General features: G+C 40.7%; 1 protein-coding gene across 4 annotated transcripts; it reads left to right on the top strand.

Annotated features, from left to right (window-relative positions):
* Positions 1-380: 380 nt before the first annotated feature.
* Positions 381-12,697, top strand: kctd17 (potassium channel tetramerization domain containing 17). 4 transcript variants are annotated; one of them, XM_060938974.1, is made up of 7 exons: positions 381-840; positions 7,124-7,232; positions 7,814-7,905; positions 9,281-9,376; positions 9,750-9,875; positions 10,188-10,321; positions 11,899-12,697. In XM_060938974.1, the coding sequence occupies exons 1-6, from the start codon at positions 475-477 to the stop codon at positions 10,278-10,280; spliced, it is 882 nt and encodes a 293-aa protein (XP_060794957.1). In that variant the 5' UTR covers positions 381-474; the 3' UTR covers positions 10,281-10,321; positions 11,899-12,697. The 4 variants fall into 4 exon arrangements, with proteins under 4 accessions (XP_060794957.1, XP_060794955.1, XP_060794956.1 ...); XM_060938972.1 differs by having other exon boundaries at positions 9,281-9,424; XM_060938973.1 differs by having other exon boundaries at positions 9,278-9,376.
* Positions 12,698-13,948: the final 1,251 nt, after the last annotated feature.

The following is a 13,948-nucleotide window of genomic DNA, read 5'->3' as shown; positions in this document are numbered from 1 at the left end:
CTGTGAGGCGACAGTGCTAACCACCGTGCTGCCTATATATATATATATATATATATATATATATATATATATATATATATATATATATATATATATATGTCACTTCTTCTTATTATTTTTTTCTTATAAAGTTAGGTATAACCTCCCCAAGCTTTCTAAGTCAGTCACCCTTAAAAAATAATACAAGCCCCAGGAGAACCTGACTCAGGCCCTGGTCTTTTCAATAGCGAGAAGCGTCCCTGATTTTGAATGCTGAATATTAATATACTGTATATGATTGTTATCTACGGTGTTTACGGTGCTCTAATCTGGCAACCCGGCGGAGAGGAGCCGTTTAAAGCAGCGGGCAGCGACGCCACAGTCAGAGCCGCACGGAGCGGGAGAGCGCTCGAGCTGTGCGACCCGGAGCGCGGATCACCCTGTCCCCTCCCCTGCCCTGCTCGCAGTATATCAGCACCACTCACTTATTGCCTAATGGCTACGGCTACGAAGGATAAAGAGAAGCCGGCACCTTGGGATGTAACTGAAAACACATCCAGTTCGGCACACAGCAACCAAAACAACAACAATAACAACAACAACAACAATAATAACAACAAAGACAGCGAAGGAAACGAAGGAACAACGACACCCACGTCTGCACCCGTGGACCCGAGCAGCACAGAGAGCAGTGCACCGGGGAACGGAGCTGGGGTCACTGCCCCAGGAGGCGCGAACGGTAAATGGGTCCGGCTCAATGTCGGCGGTACCGTGTTCCTGACGACGCGCCAGACACTGCTCAAAGAGCAAACATCCTTCCTGTACCGACTGTGTCAGCAGCAAGACCTGCATTCTGACACGGTAAGGCTGTGATCTGTTTGGAGAAATAAATATTCGCAGCATCCTGAGCTCATGGTCCTGAGTCAGATGATGGACTCTGGGCTCGTGCAGCATCCCGACCGCTCAGCATCTCCATCACGCAGATGAGACCTCTCTCTCTCTCTCTCTCTCTCTCTCTCTCTCTCTGTCTCTTTTTGGTGATGCATTCATATCTCCGAACCTGCTGGGAAACGAAGAATGATTTCATTGTGTGTTTGTGTTTGTGTGTGTGTGTGTGTCCGAATGTCCCCACTAGGATAGGAATATCCGATCATTTTGACCTTGGAGTCCCCACAAGGAAAACTGACATTTTTTTTCTTTTTTTGTTTAAAATAAAAAGCTACTAACAAAGTGTTTGTGCAGCCGCAGCATTAATTAGCTGCATTAATAATTATACCAGTGGAAGGTCCTCATAAGGATTTTGTGTGTGTGCGAGCGAATTTAATAGAAAATAAACATTGCTCCATCCTTCATATCACCCAACAGCATCCCATACAGATGTCCTTCCTGGGTTTTCACCCTTCTTGTGAATTCTCTGCTGATGCTTTTTGTGATTTTCTTTTATTATTATTATTATCATCATATTATTATTTATTTATTTTCTTTCTCTCTCTCTCTCTTTGACAGGGGTCAAGCACACTGACCACCATGCTGTTACACTGTCCACCATTTTTGTCATTTCTGTCATGTCACTCCTCTCCTTCTTTCCGCTTCTTTTTCTTCTTCATGGCACCTTTTTCATATGCTTTCAGCACTGCCCTTTCAGAGAGCATTCTTTGTTATACCCGTGCTTCCTGATCGACGTCACACAGACTGCTATTCCTCATTTGGCTGAAGGTCCACAAACAGGTTGTAGCCTCCTGAGCACCTATTTATTTATTTATTTTTAAAGGCCTGTGGTAATAAAGCAGAGCTTTCTCTGGCTCTGTTATATGCAACTCACTGTCTATGCTTTACTTCTGTAATAAGATTAGAGGCATGGCACAATGAATGCTACCAGACCACAATCCAAAAATATCAGTGAAGCCGTCTCAGTTCTATTCTGGTTTCTGTTTTTTCCCCCCCAAATGTTCAAGGATTGTTTTCGCTTCGTACTCCCCTGCTGCATCTGCTCATGTAGGCTGTATTTGTTTGTTGTTAATAGGAATAAGGACTTATGTAATGTGATATGTGTGTGTGGTTTGCAATTTTCTGGATGGTTCATATTTCTGGAGGATGTGTGCCCTGTCCATAGTTTCTCTTACCTTTATGTAGCACTTAAGCAGTTTGAATTGTGAAACGTTCATCCTCTAACTGGCCTATATGTTTGGTGTGAGTGGGTGGTTGTCCACACTGTAAGGTTAAAAAAGGCTTTTTCAGACTAATTTTTCTCTAAATTTTTAGAGGCAAAATAATTGAAGCACAGAGTGGCAATGAAAGGAATAGATCAGAACAGGAACGGTGTTGATACGCCATGCCATGTTGATATAAACAAGCCCTTTATTTGTGTACTAGGTAGTTCTTTTGGGATGCAGGTGGTTGGCTCTAGGGACTTGTTGATGTTTCCGTGTGCAAATGCAGGGAGGAACATTAACACAGATCAGATATTTTAACATTAACACAGATCAGATATTTTAATTCACTGTGTGACTGTCTTTTAAGGAATTGTCCCAGGTTAAGGAAATATGCAAAAAGTGTGTGTGTTTAACAGCTTGAGGACTACAGATTAGCCCAACTGACTAATACCGTGAAGGCTTCTTGCACAGGTGCTTTTATGCCTGCTGTCAAGTCAAGTCACGTCCATGCTAGAGGTGCATGGCTGTTCTTGAGATTGTCTTTGCCTAATTACTGGGGTTTCACTGTGCATCCAGAAGTGTGATTGCTAATAAAATAAACAAAAGAAGCCAGCAATTCCAAAAGGACATGTTTAACTATTGACGCATCTCTTACACTGGTGGCACAGTTTAATTTAGAGTAAGATTTCCGTGATTGAATGCCAGGGAAATCGCCTGCTGATGATGCAGGAAGTATATTTTGAAAAAGTGTGGGTAGGTCATTGTGGGTTATTGTAGGATCTTCTTTCACTAGAGGTATCACTAGCTAATACAGAAGGAACTCTGAGACTGATGTTTGAGAGAGAGGCCAAATACAAACATCAGAAATCCCTGAGAGTTCATGGTCTTTCAGAACAGTGAGAGGATCGTAGCTGTCCATCAGATGAGGGGAACAGTCAGTAAACAACAAAGAGTGATAGGTGAAAGTGTATGACTTGTTATTTGGTCAAATAAAATGGCAGCGCGCTTTGGAGTTTTCTGCAGATTATACAGAACCCAAATAGTGCACAGGGCAACATGGTGGTGTAATGGTTAGCACTGTTGCCTCACAGCAAGAAGGTTCTGGGTTCAAGCCCAGTGGCTGACAGGGGCTTTTCTGTGTGGAGTTTGCATGTTCTCCCCGTGTCTGTGTGGGTTTCCTCCGGGTGCTCCAGTTTCCCCCACAGTCCAAAGACATGCAGGTTAGGCTAATTGGTGGCTCTAAATTGACCGTAGATGTGAATGTGAGTGTGAATGGTTGTTTGTCTCTATGTGTCAGCCCTGCGATGACCTGGCGACTTGTCCAAGGTGTACCCCACCTCTCACCCATAGTCAGCTGGGATAGGCTCCAGCTTGCCCACGACCCTGCACAGGATAAGCGGTTACGGATAATGGATGAATGGATAGCACACATATAACAGACAATATACATCTCAACAATGACATAAGGACATCAGGCACTTCCTCAGTGTTGTGTAGAAGTGAGCATAGATCTGAGTGCACAGAATAACATGAACGAATCTGCGTCTACTATGAAACTGTCACATAATATCAAAGATTTGTGGTTTGAGTACAAATGGTAAGTCAACAACATCGACCTCCATTTGCATCCTAATTAGGGACGTGCCTTCTGCCTAATTTTGATTTAAAAAAAACCCTGCAAGCGTTCATGAAGGAATATTCAATTCACTGAGAGGTGGAAAATAAAACATTATTTATTAGTGAGCATAGTCTAAACAATTATACTGATTATAGCTAATAGGTCTATAATAATTTTATATTTGATAAATTCTCTAAAATTATAGAATTAAATTTTATATCTATCCATCCATTATCTATACTACTTATCTGTCAGGGTCATGAGGGAAGCCAGAGGCAATCCCAGTTGACTTCGGGTGAGAGCCGGGGCTCACCCTGAGCAGGTTGCCAATCTATCACAGGTCTAACACAGACAAGAAAAAACATTCACACTCACATTCACACCTATAGGGGCCTTTCGCATGACGTCATCATAACTGCTGATTTGTTTATCCTGCCAGGTTGCCAGCCAAGCTTTGTGTTTAATGACGACCAGCACAAGTGTACACACGTGATTATAAGCCCAATTCAGTAAACATCTACAGATAAACTTATAGAAGTTACATCTAAAAGAACAATGCCAGAGAACTGTAGTGCTTTTGGATGTAATAACAGACGTGGAGATAAGCCTGGTTTAACTTTTCACCGCTTCCCAGCAAACCCAGAAAGATGAGAAAAATGGCGAGCTGTAGTTAAACAAGAAGACTGGATGCCAGCAAAACATTCCCGTGTGTGTGGTGAATATTTTATATCAGGTTAGTGTGAAAGCTCTGTGGAATGTTAAAATGTATATCAGGATGTGGACTTTGGACGCGATATATTTTATTAGACCTAATGCTTGGCTCGACTAGCGGCATGTTTATGTACTGGTAATGTAGACGAGGCTAAACAGCATAAAATATGCTAGATCTATGCCCTGGCTTGTTTATTACTATCAGAAGTCCATGTTTGAGCTTACCTTTGTCATAATAAGGCATTTGTCTTTATCAGGAATTTCCCATAACATTCTGGCACAAAACCTGCCTCGAAATATTGGTAGGCATCTGTACTTTTGTCTGCCTTTAGCATCTCCAGTGTATTTAGAAATCTCAAATACTAAATAGTTCAGGATGTTGTGGTATCCCAAATCCGGTAGCTGGTTTGCCAAACACTCTTCAAGTGGAATACTGTAAATACATTTGTGGGTAAATTAAGAAGAAGAAGAAGCCTTTATTTTTGTCACATGTACACTCAAGCACAGCAAAATTCCTCTTCTGCATTTAACCCATTTGAAGCAGTGTGCATGTGCGTGCACACACACACACACACACACACACACACACACACACACACACACACACACACACACACACACAGAAATAAATACATTTGTGGGTAAATTATATGGATCTGTGATGCCTGCATGTTTCAGCTTTTGGATGTAACCTGATCTGCTGGCATAATATAAATTTTTTAATCATTTCAGAAAGATTGTACTGACTGTAGTCACCTCGATTTTCATTATTAACTGTTGCGTCTGTTTCTTTGTTTGCGTGGCAATATGGCAGACACTGCGTGAAAAACAAAAATGTGACATTGGTGAAAGGCCCCTATGGACAATTTAGGCCCTGTCCACACGGCAACGGATTCAGGTGAATCCGATAAAATTTTTTATCGTTTCGGCCTGGCGTCCACACGGCACCGGCGTTTTGGGGCACCCAAAACGATATTTTTTGAGAACGGTTTCCAGAGTGGAAAAATCTGGCAACAGCGCCATTGCGAAGTCGCCTGGATGAGTAGAACGGATTTGTTTACGATGATGTCACAACCACATGACTAGAACAAGTCATCACGCCGGGTAGAAGAAGGGGTTTATGCGCATGCGTCCTACTTCTTCTATTGCTCTGGTGTCTCCGATGGGACCGTCTTACAGCGCACGTAGAGGTGTGGCATGTGTATTGCATCATTTTCAGCAAGTGTTGCGTTGCCATATGTACCTGATATTTTACTGATCCGTTGCCCATGTGGACGCGATATTTTTTTTTACCCGCAAAAAAAAAAAATCTCGTTGCCGTTGTCGTGTGGATGTAGCCTTAGAGTAGCTGTTTGACCTAATCTGCATGTCTGTAGGAGGAAAACGACGCAGGCATGGGGAGAACTTGCAAACTCCACACAGAAAGGCCCAGGTTGGCTGCAAGGTTTCAATCCGGTTGTTGGCTCCTGTTTGTTTTGAAAGATGTATTATAGAGGAATACTAAACAGAAATATTAAAAGCACAACAAAAACGTTTACTATATGTCAGCTTAATACTGTATGTCAGCCTGGCTGCAGTAAAGTTGGTTAAATAATCGACATTTCATGTGACAGTCAACATTCTTTTCATCCCCATGAGTTGTCAAAATACTATAGTCATATTACAATTTTAGGGACAGAAGAAAGAATGCAGTAACTGACAATCACAAATTTTACCTCAGTCCAAGATTATATTATTTAATTTGATAGAGATTAAACAAGAACAAACCGACTGTTAATTCTATCTGTAACTCGAGTATAACAATGCTCTGGTGTCAATTAAAATTCAAACTCAAATAATTTACCAGTGCATAACACACAAATGAATGTTTCATGTTTAATGCTGCATGTGCACTGTAGCTTCTGGCGTAAAATGGGCTTCAATATGCAAACCTGAGGTAGTGTATTAATACTGCCCTCGAGACTCCAAGAGTTAGAGTCCGCTAACTTGCACACCACCAAAGGTGCTCTCTGCATCCCAAAATATAACCAGGCTTGCCTTTTCTTTCATATTTTCTCATTGCCTTCATGTGGATATAGCGCAGAATGAACATCCCCCATAATGAACGCCCCAGATGCTTAGCCAGATATTTGAATACCTGTGAATGCTCCCAAAAGGCTCTTTCCTTTTTACTTACACACACACACACACACACACACACACACACACACACACACACACACACACACACACACACACACACACTCTTTCATCATATCTGTCCAAGCTGTCACCTTTCTCTTACTTTTTTCTTTCCTTCATTCTCATTTCATCTTCCTTTTTTTCTTTCCTTCCTTTCTTTTTGAGTCGTCATGCGTAAGAATAGCTGGACTAATGTACTCTGCAAGACATCATGTAAAAAGCATCCTTATCTCCAAGCTAAGAAAAGGTTACCTATAGAGCTCTTAAGATTAATTCACTGCAGAGAGCAGCCACACAGCCATGCAAAACAATGATAGTGACCATCCTGATGTGACCTGCAGCTATAGCTGTACACTTATTCATTGGTTCTCAGATGCACATTTTTTAAAATTCTCTTTCTCACAGGGTCTGATAGTGAGATAAAAGAATTATATAACTGTAAATCCAAGAATAAAATCTGAGAGTCTGAATGTTTGTGTAGGATGAAACAGGCGCCTACGTGATCGACAGAGACCCCACATACTTCGGCCCTATACTCAACTACCTCCGACATGGGAAACTGGTTTACAACAAGGAACTGGCTGAAGAAGGTTTGTTTTGCATGTGTTTTGTATGCAGATGTTTTGCAACATGATAAACTGCACTAAAAACAAAAGCAGTAACATGTGGAAGCATTTGAAGCACATTTAGGTGTAAATGCACCAAAGAAGAGTTTTAAGCAAACGAAAACACAATCCCTTTCCAATATATTATGTCATAAAACTTTTACTATAATCACGTGTCCTACGCTATCTACTCCTACCCGATTTCACACCCAGAGTTCATTCTCACACCCAAATTAATCGAAAACTATGCCTACAAAAGTCCAAAAGCCATTTTTTCCCTTAAGATTGACAGCCAAATTGCCTTTCTCATAGCTTATGCACCAATTCATCAACCAACTTTTCATGCAACAGCTGGAAACAAGGAACAAAACAGGAAATTGCTTGTCAAGTGTTTCAAACTAGTTTACTTATTTTTGCACAATTCTACAACATGGCAACATATTATCCAGCAAACTAGAGATGAATTTAACTCCATATATAAAAAATGAATGAGGATACATGGAATAATGACACATGCAATCCCATGGTGTAATATACGCTTTTGATATGTTTGTCTGTAATTTCAGGTGTCTTGGAGGAGGCAGAGTTTTATAACATCACTCCACTGATTAAACTAATTAAAGAGAGGATTCTTGAACGTGACTGTAAGGCCTCTCAGGTAATGAGCAATCTGTCTTCGAATCTACAACCATATTCTGTTTCATTTCAAATCTTAAAGCTGTAGTACATAACTTTCTTTATTACAATTAAATTAGTCCGTATGAGTTGGAAAAAGGGCGGCATGGTGGTGTAGTGGTTAGCACTGTCGCCTCATAGCAAGAAGGTTCTGAGTTCGAGCCCAGTGGCTGACGGGAGCCTTTATGTGTGGAGTTTGCATGTTCTCCCTGTGTCTGTGTGGGTTTCCTCCACAGACATGCAGGTTAGGCTAATTGGTGGCTCTAAATTGACCGTAGGTGTGAATGTGAGTGTGAATGGTTGCTTGTCTCTCTGTGTCAGCCCTGTGATGACCTGGCGACTTGTCCAGGGTGTACCCTGCCTCTCACCCATAGTCAGCTGGGATAGGCTCCAGCTTGCCTGCAACCCTCTACAGGATAATTGGTTACGGATAATGGATGGATGGGTGGATGGATTTGGAAAAAGACACTAAACTGTGGTGCTCTTGTACTTCAATGAGGTACACTGTAAAATCTCATCTCATCATCTCTAGCCGCTTTATCCTGTTCTACAGGGTCGCAGGCAAGCTGGAGCCTATCCCAGCTGACTACGGGCGAAAGGCGGGGTACACCCTGGACAAGTCGCCAGGTCATCACAGGGCTGACACATAGACACAGACAACCATTCACACTCACGGTCAATTTAGAGTCACCAGTTAACCTAACCTGCATGTCTTTGGACTGTGGGAGAAACCGGAGCACCCGGAGGAAACCCACGCGGACACGGGGAGAACATGCAAACTCCGCACAAAAAGGCCCTCGCCGGCCACGGGGCTCGAACCCGGACCTTCTTGCTGTGAGGCGACAGCGCTAACCACTACACCACCGTGCCGCCCACTGTAAAATCTAAAAAAGTAATTTTATGTCATTTGGGTCAACTTAGATCTTAGATTTTTAGACTCACAACGTGAGATATTAAAGGCTACTGGCTACTCTGGCTACTTTTAATTATAGTACTGTCTTAGTGCTGAAAAAAAAGAGGGCAAACATTGAAGATACCTCTTAATTTCCACTCTTCTACTTGGTGGCATCTCTAGTGGTCAAGCCAAAAAAGTAGCAAAAAAACCCCATGTTAAAAGGGGGTTAATCTGTGAAGATATCTTCAGAATTCCAAGGGACTCGTATGCAATTTTTAAAAAATGTATGCATTTATTATTATTTTTTCTTGCTGTAGCAACTCATAATCTGCCTCCCACTCAATTTTATTGAGCTTTATCAGCTTCTACATGTACTTCTTTCAGCTTGTCTCCACTACAGAGCCCCTCTTTCTTCTTTTGTCTCCATCTCTTTTTACTCTCTCTGTACTTACTCTTACAGCAGGTACCTCCAAAGCACGTCTACAGGGTGTTGCAGTGTCAGGAGGAGGAGCTGACGCAGATGGTGTCCACGATGTCGGACGGCTGGAAGTTTGAGCAGGTCAGCGTACGTGCCTGCCGAAAGCCGTGGCCCGGACTGCTCTGGACTGTGGGTTGGATTGATGCTGAGTTGATTTCCTGATCCCAGTGTCCTGTTGCCCCTTCCAGAACCCAGTCCAGTAACATATCTGACAAATGAAATGACATCTGCATGTCCAATGTGGTGTAACCTTTTCAGACTACAGTTGAAAAAGCATTCTTTTTGCATTTATAAAATACGTCCATCAGTCAGTAATCTGTTCAACGGTTAATGCTAATAAACAGTTATTAATTTAAGGGCATTTGATGGAGGAAAATAGCGTTAGATCATTGTCTGTTAACAAAAGGCTCCCTTTCTCTTGCTCCTCTTGCTGTATCTGTTAACGGTGTTGCAGATGGTGAATATTGGCTCATCTTACAGCTATGGTACAGAGGACCAGGCTGAGTTCCTCTGTGTTGTGTCCAAAGAGCTGCACACATCTGGTGGGGGCCTGGGGGCTGAGCAGAGCCACAAGAATAAGGTTGGAGAGCTCTTTTTATACTCAAAATTTTGCTATTTAATTTATTAACTAAACATTTTAGCTGCATTGTCTGAAAGGCAAAGTCAGTATTGGTAGTGCATAGCCACTGTATATCCTTTACCACATTTTCATACTTTATCACACCCCATTTTGCATAATGGTATTGTTTGTCTTATATTTTTATCTGCATAAACCATCTGAACATCTTCCTTTTGAAAATTTTCATAAGAGGTGCCATTTTTTTTTTTTTTTTGTCACCTGTGTGGTTGCGGTCCTTTTTTTCTGTTTGTTGAACACCCATTATATGTCAAGGCCTCAGACACTCAGGTGGAGGAAGGAGAAAAGGAGGAGCAGGAAGAGGAAGACGAGAGAGAAAGAAATGCCACCCCAAATGAGTGGCTTTAAAGATTAGTGGACTTGTGTCATTGTTCTGATCGCAGGAATGGGTGAGGATACCAAAATGCTAGGTGTTTGTTGGTGGTAGCTGTAGAAATTCCGACTTGTACTGTGAGGATGATGGGGTATTTTATTTCATTGCATTAGTACATTATACTTAAAAGTGTATTAAAAAGTATAACAAGCTAACCACTGACATAATGTTTAATATTTGGCTCATAAGTTTATGTGCATTTTACAGTGAACAGACTGTATACAATTGGAGTCATGATAACTTTTATCATTTCTATCCCCTAACTGCTATTTTTATATATAGCACTCCAGAATTATTCATAAAAAGATATGAAAAAAAAAACCCTGGTTATTTAGCTTAATCTCACACTGAAAATATGAGAGAAAGCTAATCTTTATTCATTCATTAATCTTCAGTAATTGCTTTATCCTGGTAAGGGTGACAGAGCCAAGCCCATGACCACTGGGCATGAGACGGGAATACACCCTGAATGGCATGCCAGTCTACTGCAGGGCACCATGCCTACACACATTCACACACTCATTCACAACAAGGGACAATCTTAGTAAATTTACCTACTGGCATGTTTTTGGGAGGTGGGAGGAAACCTACGTGGACACAAGGAGAAGTTCTCTTGAGTGTTTAATCATTTTATCTGGAGAAAGTCAGTTAATATAAGAACAAAAAAAAAGTTTTAACCAAAGGTCATGAAATGGCAATTAATTAATTTGAATTCAATTCGATATGAATTTTCACTTGGGAATTGGTGGCAATTAGAATAGGTAGGAGAGCAGCACGGTGGTGCAGTGGTTAGCACTGTTGCCTTACGACAAGAAGGTTCAAGCCCAATGGCCAGCTGGGGCCTTTCTGTGTGGGTTTCCTCCCACAGTCCAAAGACATGCAGATTAGTTCAGTTGGCTACTCTAAATTGCCTGTAGGTGTGTATGTGTACCTGCCACCAGATAAGTGTTTGGGTCTCTCTGGTGTGCTATAATCACTCATATAATTCATGGAAGCTAGTTGATGGCGTCCTGGATCGCCTCAAGTATAAGGATGGCGACAGACAGAATAGGTAGGAGTTGGTGGCTCTCACTTTCTTTAATACAAGTATAATAGGATGCAATGAACTGGAATAGTCTAGTCAGCCTCCATTAGAAATGTCTAAGCATGCTTGCACATGCATATAAATTTATATATACATGCATATGTCTAAGCATGCTTGCACATGCATATAAATTTATATATACATGCATATTATTCTATGGTATTATTATTATTATTATTAATAATAATTATGTTTCTATTTACATCTCTCTACTTTTTAAGCAAAAGCAGCATTTCCAGATGCACTATACTTTAGGTATACTGACATAGTTGGAGTGTTAATGTAATATGAACATGATATTTTTCTGGCAGACTCCTAGCTCCATAAATTTTCATTTAGTCATTGTCATCTTCACCTGCATCTCCATCTAGATAAATATTTTTTCTTATTATCATAACACTTATTCAGCTGTTTTTATAGCTGATATTATAAATGTAAAACACATTCAGTTAATATTGTAAAACCCCAGATGTTTATTCTCATGATATTTTTTATTTACCATTTTGCAGCTTTTCCAAATTCATGGATCCCGGATGTAGAGTGTACACCTTTTTTGTATTGCCATGGTTATTTTATTATTTATTTTTTTAAATACTGAATTGTTCGTCTCAGAGGTCAGTGGAAAAACCAGCAGCTGAAAGATAAACAAAATATGGAACTGTGTGTGAAGAATGTGTAGAAGTGTGCTGTAGCTGGAGAAAGTGTTAATGTTTAAGCAAAAGAAGTTAATAGATCCTACTAACCTGTGACCAAAGGGCGCCCAGCTGTGGTATAGCCCATATCAACTAACTTTAGTGTAATGAAAACAGGGGTAAAAAAAAAGAAAATTCAAACCTTTCCATGATTCAACTTTTCACTAGAATATCTAACTCCTACCATAACCTTATCAGCGATACAAAGATTTGAAGTAAATGACTTAACAATATTATAAAATACAAAATAATTTGTATTTTCTGCGAAAATGGCTGTGAAAATGTGACTTGTATAAAAATATGTGAATGTGAATCCTGCAGGCATGTAGCCTGAGCACCACTGAATGAGAAGTAGACAGGCTGTTATACGTTATTCTGTACCCCAACACAAGTGTGACTGGGACGCTGCACTGATCCAGTGTTGCAGTTGGCTTGTGATACTTACAACAGGGTCTGATTTCAATGCTATATTATGACATTTATATGATGCTCTTCAGTTTTGCATTTATTATGATCCTATAATAGCTTTCTACATTTGGGTCCTATTAACCCACTTTATTTGAAAATACAATTAAACCAGATATTTAATTTAACAACAGAAAGTTAGCACAAAATAAAAAACAAGCACTTTCTGCCTCCCTCAGTGATTTATTGAAGAAGGTAGAGTTTTTTTTTTTTTTGGGGGGGGGGGGGGGGGGTGTCTGCTGTAACTATGTTCATGACTCATTCTGTAGGACTGCAATTTTTATTTATTTACAGACACAACTGAGAGAAACTTGTGTGAAGTGAGAATCCTGAAGTTTCACCATTAACCCTTTGATGCAAAACATATGCACACCCCTTCTAATGCACAACATGGGTCAAAAATGACCCGCATTCATTTTCCAGGTTATTTCATGCTGACTGAGTTTTTCTTTGCTCTATCTTTTGAAATCAATTTCAAATCAAATCAAATCAAGTTTATTTGTATAGCGCTTTTAACAATAAACATTGTCGCAAAGCAGCTTTACAGAATTTGAACGACTTAAAACATGAGCTAATTTTATCCCTAATCTATCCCCAAATTTCATCTCATCATCTGTAGCCGCTTTATCCTTCTACAGGGTCGCAGGCAAGCTGGAGCCTATCCCAGCTGACTACGGGCGAAAGGCGGGGTACACCCTGGACAAGTCGCCAGGTCATCACAGGGCTGACACATAGACACAGACAACCATTCACACTCACATTCACACCTACGGTCAATTTAGAGTCACCAGTTAACCTAACCTGCATGTCTTTGGACTGTGGGGGAAACCGGAGCACCCGGAGGAAACCCACGCGGACACGGGGAGAACATGCAAACTCCGCACAGAAAGGCCCTCGCCGGCCCCGGGGCTCGAACCCAGGACCTTCTTGATGTGAGGCGACAGCGCTAACCACTACACCACCGTGCCGCCATCCCCAAATTTATATAATAAAATTTATTTTATGATTGAATATTCCAAGTATTCTTTAAATATCTTGTTTTTAATTACCACAAATAATTAATTTAATTTTTTCTTTCCTACTTTATGAACAAAAATACTTTTTATATTACTACACATGGGTCATCCAAGTGTGATTTAAAATTAAATGTCTTAATACTATAATAATAATAATTTGTTTCAAGTAATTACTTTAGCAGTGAATGGGGCCAGTTATTATTATTTTTTTTTTAAATATTTTTTTTGGGCTTTTTTCACCTTTATTTGATAGGACAGTGTAGAGACAGGAAATGAGCGGGAGAGAGAGATGGGGAGGGATTGGGAAATGACCTCGGGTTGGAACCGAACCCGGGTCCCCGGATTTATGGTATGGCGCCTTATCCACCTGAGCCACGATGCCCCCC

This window comes from Neoarius graeffei, chromosome 14 (assembly GCF_027579695.1).
Source record: "Neoarius graeffei isolate fNeoGra1 chromosome 14, fNeoGra1.pri, whole genome shotgun sequence".
Taxonomy (NCBI): Eukaryota; Metazoa; Chordata; class Actinopteri; order Siluriformes; family Ariidae; genus Neoarius; species Neoarius graeffei.
This window is presented reverse-complemented; position numbering and strand designations above follow the sequence as displayed.